Source organism: Pezoporus wallicus, unplaced genomic scaffold (assembly GCF_028554395.1).
Source record: "Pezoporus wallicus isolate ANWC-B61680 ecotype Strahan unplaced genomic scaffold, APGP_CSIRO_Pwel_v1 contig_2871, whole genome shotgun sequence".
NCBI lineage: Eukaryota > Metazoa > Chordata > Aves > Psittaciformes > Psittacidae > Pezoporus > Pezoporus wallicus.
The window spans coordinates 256,017-268,682 of NW_026640775.1; the positions used below are offsets into that span (position 1 = coordinate 256,017).

The window sequence follows — 12,666 nt, forward strand, 5'->3', positions numbered from 1 at the left end:
AACTGCTTTTCTGGAGCCTTGTTTTGCTCTCTGAGCAGAATGAGGCTGGTTATAGTAGTCATTTTTTTCACAGGTTCATAGCGTAGGCAGTTTTCAACTGCCTCAAGCTAAATCAGCACTACACCATTCCAGCTTTTTTTGCTGTGTAACTTTTACTTGTAAGCAGCAAGAGAGTAGTGTTTTGGTAAAGTGGAAAAGTTGGGATTATCTAAGCCATGCTCTGTGTGATGAAACAGTGTGACCCAGTAGATCAGAACCAGGACCAGTGCTGGATTCTGCCTCTCACAGTGACTTCAGGGAAGGGTTGTGGCATGTCTGAGAGTCCCTTTACCTCTCTGTACTGTAGATTAGGTGGGGTTTGATATGAAGTGTCTAGCAGCAATATTGGTGTATATTATGGGCCCTTTATTGTACCTCTTCAGACTATATTGTCCCTTGAGTTGTGCTGACGTAACTGTTCATCAGACCATTCTGTGAGCAAAACAGGAAGCCAGTTTGACATTTAGAAACTCCCAGTATATCAGAACAAGAGTTTGTTTGGTGTGGTTCACCCTTTGGTTCCACTATACACTTTGTTTTGTGAACTGATGGATAAATTTCACCTGTGAGCTGTCAGTACAGAAAAGCTTAGCTGCAGTCACTAAGTCAAGTGGAAGAATTAAAGGATCAGGCTTTATAAAAGTCTTGGTTTCAATCGATTTTAAAGTTTTGCAGCTGTATTTGATACAAAGGTTCCCCTGTTTACAATCCTACTGCATTTTCTGTACTCTGCAACTTGAGGAAGTGTCTGATGACGAATTTATGCTTCATCAACAAATAAAAATCCATGCTGTTTCCTGTAGTGGCACTGGGTAGGAAAGATTATGTCATTTGCTGCTGGCTTCAGGGAAGGACTAGGTAAAGCATCCCCCATTAAAGGTTCTCACTGGTCTTTCTTCTGGAATATCAAAAATCCATCTTTTCAAGTGTTCCTTTCCCTTCTCTACCACACCTAAAGCAGTAGGTGTACAGAAGAAATTCAAATGTAACTATAATTTGATCTCTGGAAGCTGAGGTGGGTGGTGGCTTGCAGTGGTCTGAGCTATCCAGTTTCTTGTCTCCAGTACCGGTTGGTCTTGAGTGTTGCAGGATATGCTGTTAAAGATCTCAAAACAGTAAATCTGTCAGTGTTGTTAAAAGCTACAAAGTGAGCTTTATTTTACACACTGATGTATGAGGAGTACTCCAAAGAACTAGAGTACTAGGCCTTACAGTTGCCCTTTCACACATTGCTATAGATGCTACTTTTGTGTCCGTGATCTTTTCAGCCTTTACTGTTCTCTTTGCTTTTGCTATATTTGTACATATGCTGGCGAGTCATTTGTACAATGCTGGAGAGTCGTACGAGTTTCTCTGTCTTTCTGTGTGAATAGGTTTTTTCTTCTTACCTGAGAACAGAAGGTAGTTCTGGTTACAAGGATTGCCAGTGCTGGCATTGAAGAAGTAGCTGGGTGCAAAAGCAGGGGGAACAAGTGTGAGTAGATGATATGGCTCCTTGAGTTCACTGTCTCACTTCAAGACATGGCCTCCTAAGAGTATTATTTGCACTGCCGTTGGCAGGTTGTTGCACTCACCTGTCTGCTTCCCCATCAGTAGCCACACAGTAGTATGGCAAAACCGAGGAGTTTGGGATTAATCTAGCAAGGGGCATATCCAAAACGTGTGAAGAGGTGGTTTTTTCTCACTGCATGTGGCTACACCGTGAAAGTTCTCGCCATGGGTCCATGTTGATGTGAAAAGTTTACACAGATGCAGAAAATGACCATGGAAGTTTATGGAGAAAGCTCCTGCAGGGATAGTAAGCACAGGATGCTAAGTCTAGCCTAGCAGGTGCCTAATGATACCACAGAGATAAGCATTGCATGCAGAGAGGTGAGGTGAACACTGCCTTGCTGTTTCTTTCCTCCACATCCTTCCTCTCTCCTGTGCATCACAGTATGCATCCCAAGCTTAAAGGACTTAGGAGGGACTCTTTGCATGTCACAGAATCGTAGAATGGTTAGAGTTGGAAAGGACCTTAAGTTCCAACGCCCCTGCCATAGGCAGGGGTGCCTTACACTAGACCATGTCACCCAAGGCTCTATCCAACCTGGCCTTGAACACTACCAGAGATGGAGCATTTACCACTTCTTTGGGCAACCTGTTCCAGTGCCTCACCACCCTCACAATAAAGAACTTCTTCCTTATATCTAACCTGAACTTCCTCTGTTTTAGTTTAAACCATTACCCCTTGTCCTATTGCTACAGTCCCTGATGAAGAGTCCCTCTCCATCATTTCAGTAGCTTCACTCCTCACAAAGGTTTAAGGGTCAGCCAACTACAGACTGAGAGAGTTAGCTTCACATCCTTGCTATGCTTGTATACTTTTCTGTAGGCTTTTGCTGCTGATTATCCTTGAAGCTTGAAAATTTGGCTGGGTGGCAGGGGGTTGGAACTAAATGATCTTTAAGGTCCCTTCCAACCCAAACCGTTCTGTGATTCTATGGACCCTTAGTCATTACAGCTAAGTACTTCCAGAGGGTGGAGGGTACGCTGCCAGGGCTGGTTCTGCTGAGCCAAGGTGCTGGCTGGAGCTGGTTCAAGTCCAGTTGACTTGGCAGCTGGTAGAGTGCATTATTTGCCCACAGAAGAGCAGATGGCATTCTCCCTTTCTGATCTGGTGCACCTTCAGCTTAACTGCTTTCTTCTCCTTGGCACTGTCAGTGCAGCAACTCTTGGAGGATGGAGCTGACCCCTGTGCTGCAGATGACAAAGGCCGGACAGCCCTGCACTTTGCCTCCTGCAATGGCAACGATCATATTGGTGAGTGGGGAGGAGGGGGAGTTCTGTGTTCCAGCCTCTCTGTGGCAGAGATTTTGAAGAATGCTCTTTATTTTGATCCAGCACATGACAGAGCCTACTGTTTTCCATGAGTTTTGTGGCAAAGTTGCCAGCTGAACTCTGGCTTCAGGGCTTGCCATGTTCCCCTGCTGAAGGGGGAGCCAGAGCTCACAGCTTTAGGATTGTACTGGTGCACAAGGAAAGATGTCATTAGTCCCAGTTCTTCCCCTAAAGAGTTCCAGGGGTAGCGGTACTGCCTGACTTTGTACTGGGTCCTTCTGCATTGCTGCACAAACCTCTGTCCCCTATCTCTGGGATGAAGCTGAGGAGCTGAGCAGAAGCACCCGTAAGGCTGCCTGGTGGCTGCTCTGTGTGCCTGCAGCCCGTGTGGATCTGACTTGTGGGGCAAAGGGAAGGGACTGATGTGGCTTTCTTTGCTTGTTTCCAGTGCAACTGCTTCTGGACCATGGGGCTGACCCAAACCAGAGAGATGGCCTGGGAAATACCCCCTTACACTTGGGTAAGTGCCACATAGATGAGCTTTGCATGCAGAGAGGTGAAGTGAACACCACCTTGCTGTTTCTTTCCTCTTCACGTTCCTCTTTCCTGTGCATTACAGTATGCACCCCAGTCTTAAGGACCTAGGAGGGACTCTTTGCATTTCATTAGCTTCACTCCTCATGAAGGTTTCATAGAATCGTAGAAGGTTTAAGGGTCAGAATTTGAGAAGATCAGTTTCACTCCCACTGCCAGCCCCAAGAGTGTGAGATCTGTTCCAGAGAGGGTACTCAGGCTTGAGTGTGAGGTTACCTGTAGCAGTTGGGCTATTTGTCTTTCCCATGGCAAAGAGCCATTTGGGAAGCAGCAAGCTCCACACTTGAGCAGAAACTCCTTTGTTGTTTGCTAGTACCTCTGAGTTGTGTGTCCTGTGTTTTCCCTCCCCAGCTGCCTGCACGAACCACGTTCCTGTCATCACCACACTGCTGCGCGGAGGTAACATTTCCTCTATCACAATTACAGCCTGTCCCTTTCCTGCCCCACCTCTGTTGATGACTCCCCATGGACGCTGAGTCTTTCTGACACTTTCTGTCTTTGCTGATGCATCTTGCAGGGGCCAGAGTTGATGCCTTGGATCGAGCTGGCAGAACACCGCTGCACCTTGCTAAATCAAAGCTAAATATCCTGCAGGAAGGAATCTCCCACAGCCTGGAGGCTGTACGCCTTGAAGTTAAACAGGTAAAAAAACAGTTCCATGCTGTGGTAAGGTGGTGCAGTCTCCTTCACTCTTTGTTTAAATACTTGCCTTTAGGCTCTTAGCTGCTCTGGGGAGAATTTAACTTTTTCCATCTGTTTTCAGGGTTCTTCCTTTTTCTTAACCACTACTCTGAATTTTTGCAGGACCTCTCTTGGCTCTGGTAGGCCAAGGATGTATTGAATGTCTTAATTCTCAGGCTGTATGGAACACTTTCTTTCCTTCAGCTACCATGTAAGACAGATGTCTTGTGGCAGGAGAGTGATCACAGCAGGGGGCTGCAGATAGGGCGCACACATTCAGGGACTTTGCTTTCCTAGCGCAGTCTGTCCTGCTCTGATATGTGGAGTCATGGAACATTAAAGCAGTCACAGGTCTGCATCGCAGATGCATGAGGTGTGGGTCTCACTTCAAAAGTCATATAGGAGCCACAAGGACTTTCATCCTTAGCGCACAAGCAGATCCAGCTGGGGTGGGAAGTCCTTGCTTCTCACAGTGAGGGAAGCTAACTAGCCATAAGGAAAAGCCTGGTGCTTTTCAGGGCAAGACTTTATGCTTCTTCAGTTGGGCCTGTTTTCCCTGTTCTTAAACCAGGCACAGTGCTCAGGACTAGTCCCATCTGTGGCTAATCAACACCTCTGGTGACTCACTGGGCTCTGATGCTGTCATTAGTGCTCCTCAGTTGCTTTGCATTTGTTCTGTATGGGTTACATACAGCAGCGTCAAGGCAATTTAACTGCAATTTATTTTTTCCTGTAAAACCATCCCAGCCTGGTGCAGCTGTCTGATGTTTGCCTCTTTTGCCTGTTGGTTTCAGATTATCCAGATGTTGCGGGAATACCTGGACCGCCTGGGGAGGCATGAGCAAAAGGAACAGCTGGATGACCTCTGCTCCAGGTTACAGATGACTAGTACAAAGGAGCAGGTAGGCAGCTTTGAACTACTGAGATTTGCTTGGGTTGTGACTTCAGTGTTTAGGACAATGCGGCTGCATGAGCAAGGTAACACGGAAGACACGTTTATGGAAATGTTCTTGCTCACATTGGACGCATTACGTGATGACTTGTGTACTCCTTTCGGTTGGAATTCAAAATGCAGAAAGCATCTTAGCATCTTAGCAGAGAAACTGAAGGTCAGATCAGCATTTTAAGGCCAGGATCAGCACAGCCACACAGGGTTGTAGGGCCTGTTTGGTTTTTTCCTACAAAAGATTGTCCCTTAGAAACAGGCTTAGAGGAAACAGCCTTGATACCCTTGTTGAGTTCTGGGTAATGCAGCAACATGCTTCTATGTTAAGGACTAGTTAAATTGCATGAGGAGGTCAAGCACTGACCTCCTGAGGAATGGGGAGGAGCTCCCATTGCCTTAGGTTAGGACTTGTTTGATCATGAGGATGGGAGCCCTTCTGCAGATCGTGGGACCAAAGGAATCCTGTCCTAGTATAAGCTCAGCACGGGTATTACTGGCAGTCCTGGTGGAAGGGTGGTCCCTGCTGCACAGGAGTTTCTTCTGTGGTGGTGGTTCAGCTGCACAACTGCATTTCCCTGCCTAACAGCCACCTGTATTCTTATGGCAGGTGGATGAGGTTACAGACCTCCTGGCCAGCTTCACATCACTCAGCCTGCAGATGCAGAAGATGGAGAAGAGGTAATGGGCTTTTAAATCACATCCTGATGCAGCAGGAGAAGCCTTAGAGAGAAATGGAAGCTGGAGCTTACTTCCCAGAATGCTGAAGAAACACTGCTGCCAGTAGCCACTCCTGCCAGATCTAGTGTCCAGTGGTGCTCAGACTGTTCCTGTTAGTGCTGCCACAGCTTCCTCATGGGGAGGCAGCAGGCTTTGGACAACAGAGACCACAGAAAGCAGAGTGCTGCATCTGAGACTTTTGGGAAAAAAAGAGCTGCTCTTTTTATCAGATGGCCTGGCACTGAATAGGAAACCCCTTCCAGAGATATTTTGCCTTACCCTAAGCACTTCAGCTTAATGTAGGTGGTGGCTGATGCCATGTGCAGTCACCAGCCCTGACTAGTGCTCTCGGCAGCTGGCCAGCATCATAGAAATGCTTGGAACAGGCACCTTTTGCCATCTCTGCAGTACATGGGAGAAAGTAGATGCCTTGGACAACAGAAGGCTTAGTGCCGGGAGAAGAACACACACTGAATTCTGCATGCTAGCAGCTGAGCAAACATACTGCCTTGAGAAACATGCACTGAGGCTTAATCCTAACCTTTCCCAGAGCCTGCGGTCAGAGGGCAGAGAATCTGCTTGGTCGCAAATGGGATCTAAAGCTTTTCATTGCTAGACTAACAGCTTTCACTGTTAGTTTTAAATCAGTGGCCCCAGTTCTTAAATCACTATTCGGAGTTAGTGCGTAAATACTACAGTGAAACACTTGCAAAGAATACCCAGGTAAGCAACTAGCAGGTCAGAGCTGCCCTGATGCAAAAATAAGGTTTGGGGGTGGCTTAATCCTAGCACAGATTTAGGCAAACATCTGCATCTTGCAAAAAACAATCCACCATAACTGACTTTTGTGTTTCCTGTCACTGGCAGTCTCAGACAAGAGGTCCAGTTGTGACAGGAGCTGTTGTGTATTCAGCTGTATTATTGGGCTGGGATGGAAGTGAATTTACAGCTACCTCAGCAGCACCAAACCTACAGCTGACCCACACTGTGTGCTTTTTATCACGGAGATTTGCTGCTCCGGGAGCTTAAGTACAGTGTGAGAAACGAGCTCTGACCTCTGCTGGGAGTCTGAAGTGATGCAGCGATGAAGGATGCAGGGAATTGCTCTTGCTGCTCTCTAGCTTCTGCCCCACTGTGGTTAGTATTGAAGATTTAAATACCTTTGGTTTGGAGCAGGAATCCATGAAATCTTGCTGGTAGGGTGCCAACAGCAGGAGTGACAAGAACATGCTCGATAGCAATTCCGAGTTCCCATCTGTGTACCACACCTAAATGACACGGTGTGCTGGTAGCAATACCCATCCAACAGCTTGGGAATCACTGATTTGGAAGTGTTCATTCTTTAGGATACAGCTTAACCATGCAACAGCCACAGTTTGGAGCATTCTTCAGAGACTTTCAGGTCAGCATGTTCTCTAATACCTCTTGTCCACAAAGAGGCTAAGTGAACTTCATGCTCAAAGCTGAAATACCAGCAATATGCATGGCTTTTAGATAAGTTCATCCATGAAGTGCTTGGAGGCCAAGGCTGGGATTAATAGTCTTGTGGTTTGGCTGGAGCTATCACTGTGAATGCTGATACTTCATTACAATACTCTGGATGAGAAGAATGCCGAGGGGGTGGGAGACAATCTGAGCTTTTTGTATTTTAGACCAATAAAACCCTGTCAGCCTTTTCAGAGTCCTCAGCCAAACGGTCTTCTTTTTCAAAGCAGCTCTTTCCTCTTTCTTTTAAGTGTGTTCCAGACCCCATACACAGCACAGCACACGGGAACTGCTACTCTCATACCTGGTATGGAGATCAGAAGCGTCAACACAAAGTTGTTTGAATTCAAACACCAGTCTGTTTGTAGATCACAGTACACAGTTTCTGACTCACCTTTTGATCTGGACTCCCACACCATAGAAATCCAAACTTCTAACTCTAGTTAGCTGTTGTGATACATACATACATACAAATAGAGGAAAGAGAATCTCAGTAGGATTACTTCAAACTGGAAGATGGCAGTATTTTGCAAAAAGGAAAAGCAGCCTGGCCCAGTCTGCCCTCCTGCAAAAGTGTGGAGCTGGTGGAGAGAAGGTGGCTGAACTCATGCTTTGCCCTGTGCCAAGTAAAATGGCTGTGCTGTGAAGAGACAGCAAGGGAGTGGGGGCTGTGGAGGGCTATCTGGGCCGGCAGAGAACTTCCAGGATGGGCCCTGTGTGAGAAGCAGTTGACCTTCATGTCCAGTCTTTACCTGTATTGTTTCTTCCTGTCTCACAGCCTAGTCTTGGTGTCCACATACCCCCAGCTGTCAACGCTTCTGCACTCAACAGCCTTGTTGCTGAGGAGACCATTAGGGTGCCAAAAGAGCAGGCAGATGAAATGCTCTTTACTGCTGCAGTTACCTTAGTTGCTGATGTTGTCTGTTAACGAGGCAGAGCATGGAAGCTTTCCTCAGATCCAGGAATACACTTCACTGGGACTCAGAACAAAGCTTTCAGCCTCAGCACACTTGATATTACCGGCCATGGCTTTTCAGGCCTTTGTCTTGCCTGGTGCTGAAGTTTTTCATAGCTGCTCCTGATGCTCAGATGGGAAAGGTGGGGGCTCTGCAGCCAGCCAGGAGCAATTGCTCAGCTTCTTTTGGAGCACTGCTCCGTCCATGGGCAACTGGCACAATGAGCTGAGGCAAATAAAACAAGTAGGCTTATAGGAAGTTTTGCCACTGCTTTAGTGGTAACACCAGGCAAGAAAGAGAAAAGGGTATCTGGTTTTCAGTGGGGGGAAAATGCATCATGTAGGAATCATTCTATGGATTTCCACAGTCAGTTCTGCTTCCCTGCCTCAGGGATGAAGCACTGGGCTGCTGGGAACCATGTCATGTGTTTGGGACTGGACTGGGAAAAATTTTAGGCTTCTTTGTGTCAGCTGGTCATGTGAAAGTCGACTACTCCGCCATGCTCAGCAGGGTAGAGCAGCTCCTAGAAAAGGAGGTAGGTGCTGGGGAGGGAAAGAAGGAAAAAGATTCAGGGGAGGAGGAGTACGTGTTTTCTTCATGCTGTGCTGAGAGCTGTCCACTGGCACCGTCCTTTTCTCCGCTGCTCCTAGCCAAGTGTCTTCAGCCTCTCCCAGCAGCTCTCCTGCCTGGCCTAGCAACCTGGACCACAGATTTCCCTACACAACTCATAGCTGTGAGGTTGATGACAGCTTTCTGCATCTCCCAGAGGCATCTGCTGCAGTAATGGGGAATGGAAACTACAGCACATGTTTCCTTCTGCTTTTTATTTTGCTGTTGAACTTAGTCCAACCTCCTCATTTTCCTTGTGCTACACCATAAAACACACCTTCATGGGTCCATTCCCGAGCAGTAGTGCATACCCCTCCTCAGGGCCATGATGTCAACCAGGACTTAACCCAAGGCCTTGCTTTCCCCTCACCACTACCCAACCTCCAAATACACTCCATTTCCCCCCTCTCTCACAGCACAGTTCTGCAGTGACATGCTTAATCCCCAGCCACTGAACCCAGCAACAGCCTCCCCAGCTCTTCTGTACTGTAAGATGCAACCAAAAGCAGCCAGGTTGAGGATCTGCCTCATGCAAGGAGGCGAAGGCTGAAAACCTACTTGTGTCTCACGAGGGACCTACAGCAATAGCCCCATAGAAAGCCTCCCAGCAAAGCTGCATGGATGTTACTAAGCAAAAGACCTTTTGCTGAAGTGGCCACTCACCCCCACAAGCAAACACAAAGCACACACTGCGGTATGTGCAAACATCAAGAACCTGTTCAACTCTTCAGCAGCTGAAATAATTAAACTCCAGGGTATCAAACCAACATCTCAACCCTGTTACTTCCTCCACCTTTGCCTTTCTTAGCAGACTCCAAATCGATCTTTGCAATTGTTGGTGCTGCTAAAGAAGATCCATGAAGCATCCCTGGGAAACCTCCAACCCTTTTATCTGCTTTCTCCACTCATTCCGTTTGCGAGACAGATCTCTTATCCTTGTCGTGGTTTAACCCCAGTTGGCACTAAAGTACCATGCAGCTGGTTGCTCACCCCCCTCCCTGCAGTGGGATGGAGAGGAGAATCAGGAAAAGGTAAAACCCGTTGAGGTAAGAACAGTTTAATAATTGAAATAAGGTGAAAATAATTGTAATGAAAAGGAAAAAATAAGAATAAAACCGAACAAACACAAGTGATGCACAGTACAATTGCTCACCACGAGCCCATCCTCAAGCAGCAATCCCTTCCTGTGAACTCCCACAGTTTATATACTGAGCATGATACTCTGTGATACGGAATGTCCCTTTGGATATTCAGGTCAGCTGTCCTGGCTGTGCTCCCTGCCATCTCCTCACTGGCAGGGCATGAGAGACATAAAAGTCTTTAATCAAGGCAAGCACTTCTTAACAACAGCTAAAACATCCGTGTGTTATCAGCATTGTTCTCAGACTAAAGCCAAAACACAGCACTGTACCTGCTACTGGGGAGAAAGTTAATGATATCCCAGCCAAAACCAGGATGCTTCCATTACAGAAAGGTACCTGTAGAAAGATGCCTTCTTCGTGCACTGTGCCCGGCCAACATTGGAGAGCAGCCTTGGGCAGCTCAGGGCGATGGGGTGACAAGGTGGAAGAGACAGCAGTTTTGATTAGAAGCTGGTACAGGTGATATGGCAAATAGCATTCCTCTGTTTTTCTGTGAAAGCTCTGAGAGGGGAAGAGAGCACATGGTTGTTGGAAGAGTTAAAAAAATTAGCTGGCAACCTGCTAAGGCTGGTCATGGATTAGGAACCAGCAGCTAAACTCCAAAGCATATAACTGGAATTCCCTATAGTTAATGGTGCTCCATGCCCTGACCACCCCAGTCACACCGTTACTTCTCTGCTTGCGAGTCGCCTTTGTAGGGCTGTCCTGACTGCTTGCAGGGTGGCTCTGTACAAGGTCCTGTTCCCAAGAGCACAAGGGGACACACAAGCAGCACTTGAGCCTGTTGCTCTGACAGGGTTTCAGACAGCTTCCCATCTTCCCCAGCCCCCTGTCTCTGCAGAGGGACACGCCATGGCTGTGCTCAGCCGATGCGGCAAAACAGCCTCTGCAGGATTAAAGCCGAGCTTTGTCAGGCCAAGTGATGACAAGCTGAAAAGAAAATGCAAGCAAGGAGTCATTAATTAAGGTGAGAGGCTGGGAGCGGAGACTGCCAGCATGTTAATTGGTCTGGAGAGGAGGTTGCGTGGAAAGCAACAATCAAGCTCTTTTCAGCTTTAATTAAACCTGTCTCTGTCGAGGACGTGGCACCTTTTCTTCACCTCTGCTTTTGAGCTGAGAAACCGGTTACGGCTTGTGTGCTGTTACTGGGCAGACAGGAATTCCCTCCTGACTCTGGAGCCTCCACAACCCAGGCTCGGCATCTGCCCTTCCCACTCACATGCTCCCCAAAATTGGGGCTTAGCACCAACTAGAGGTTAGGGATGGGAGCCGGTGATGGCAGATGCTTGCTGTGCTTCTGGAAGACCTTCCCCCAGATCTCTCTGTCCTGATTCGTTAAGGTAGGCTTTGCCCCAATGTGCAGCAGTTAGTCCCAACCTGATCTGCTCTCTTTGCAAGCTGGGACCAGGAGGAGCAGGATTAGAAGGAGCAACAGCCTGGCTGCTTGTGGGCAAGAACAGGCAGTGTCTGGCTGTGCTGGAATCACTGCTCCTGACTGCTGTTCCCTTCCTTCTTCAATGCTTTGGTCTCTGAAGCTAGTCCTCAGGCACAGACATGAGGGATATACATTTGTGTTACCCAGAGGCTGCTTGAGGCCATGAGAGCTGGCCACCAGCCACAGCTTTGCATGCAAAGGGTGGCTGCAGGACTACCCATTCCCAGAAAGATAGGCAAAGCATGCTGGACATGCTTCTGAAAGACAGTGGCCACAGGGGAGCGACAGCCAGCATGGAGGAAAGGAGCTGGAGACACCATAGAACTGGCTTGTCTTGGAATGGACCTTAAAGCTCATCCAGTTCCAACCCCCTGCCACGGACAGGGACACCTTCCATTGACCAGGTTGCTCCAAGCCCTGTCCAACCTGGCCTTGAACACTGCCAGGGATGGGGCAGCCACAGCTTCTCTGGGCAGCCTGTGCCAGGGCCTCACCACCCTCATAGTGAAGAACTTCTTCCTAATGTCTAATCTAAGTCTACCCTCAGAAACAAGGATAGGAGGCGAGGGAGTCACAGAATGCAGAGAGCAACATCGAACACTTGAATGGAAAAGAAAGATCGTTCCCAGTGCAGCACTTTGGCTGGCCTCTGCATGGGAAAGGGGTGTCCTTATTGCTGAGCTCTAGCAAGGCGTGCAGCAGCTTCAGCAAAGATTAGAAATACCACGTCACCTGGGAATTTTAAGAGTGAGGAGGACAAAGCAATATGGGAAGATTACACAATCAGGAGCAGGGGACGGAAAGAGAAGAGAAATAAGGGGGCTTATGGCTCTGCTCATGCATATCACAGCTCTGCAAGCTCCTTACTGCCTGATGTTCAGGGCATTGTGAGTGCAGATCTGCCTCTGCATGAAGAGTTCACACTCAGGAGCCACACAGCACTAATTAAATGCCATATGTAATTAAGGAAAAAGAGGGCTTTTGCAGTCATGTAAAGTCTCCTGTAAATATTGAGGCGGGACGGTGGCAGGTCTAATGATTTGCAGCTGAGGTGTCTCAGAGCTGCTGCAGGATTGTGGAGGAGGTGGCTGAGGAGTTCTGTGGGGCTTGAGCTTGGTGTAATGGGTCTGTGTGAGTGAGCTCATCCCTTTCACTGCCAACAGAAACCCGTCTCAGTGGGGATGAGGTGTGAGCCTGATGATCCTGGCCTCTCCCATAAGAAAGCAAAGCCCCTGAGACATG

General features: G+C 47.9%; 1 protein-coding gene across 1 annotated transcript; it reads left to right on the forward strand.

Annotated features, from left to right (window-relative positions):
* The first annotated feature begins 1,803 nt into the window (after window positions 1-1,803).
* Window positions 1,804-7,485, forward strand: ANKRD54 (ankyrin repeat domain 54). Its single transcript, XM_057420478.1, has 7 exons — window positions 1,804-1,837; window positions 2,548-2,841; window positions 3,308-3,379; window positions 3,805-3,852; window positions 3,971-4,095; window positions 4,929-5,036; window positions 5,688-7,485. The coding sequence occupies exons 1-7, from the start codon at window positions 1,804-1,806 to the stop codon at window positions 5,760-5,762; spliced, it is 756 nt and encodes a 251-aa protein (XP_057276461.1). The 3' UTR covers window positions 5,763-7,485.
* Window positions 7,486-12,666: the final 5,181 nt, after the last annotated feature.

What these genes read in the sequence shown, in the direction of transcription:
- ANKRD54 (XM_057420478.1), top strand. Translation starts at nt 1,804, where the DNA reads ATGGAAGTTTATGGAGAAAGCTCCTGCAGGGATA. An exon ending in AGAAAGCTCCTGCAGGGATA is followed by an intron (nt 1,838 to 2,547) that starts GTAAGCACAGGA and finishes ATTACAGCTAAG; the next exon opens with TACTTCCAGAGGGTGGAGGG. An exon ending in CAATGGCAACGATCATATTG is followed by an intron (nt 2,842 to 3,307) that starts GTGAGTGGGGAG and finishes GCTTGTTTCCAG; the next exon opens with TGCAACTGCTTCTGGACCAT.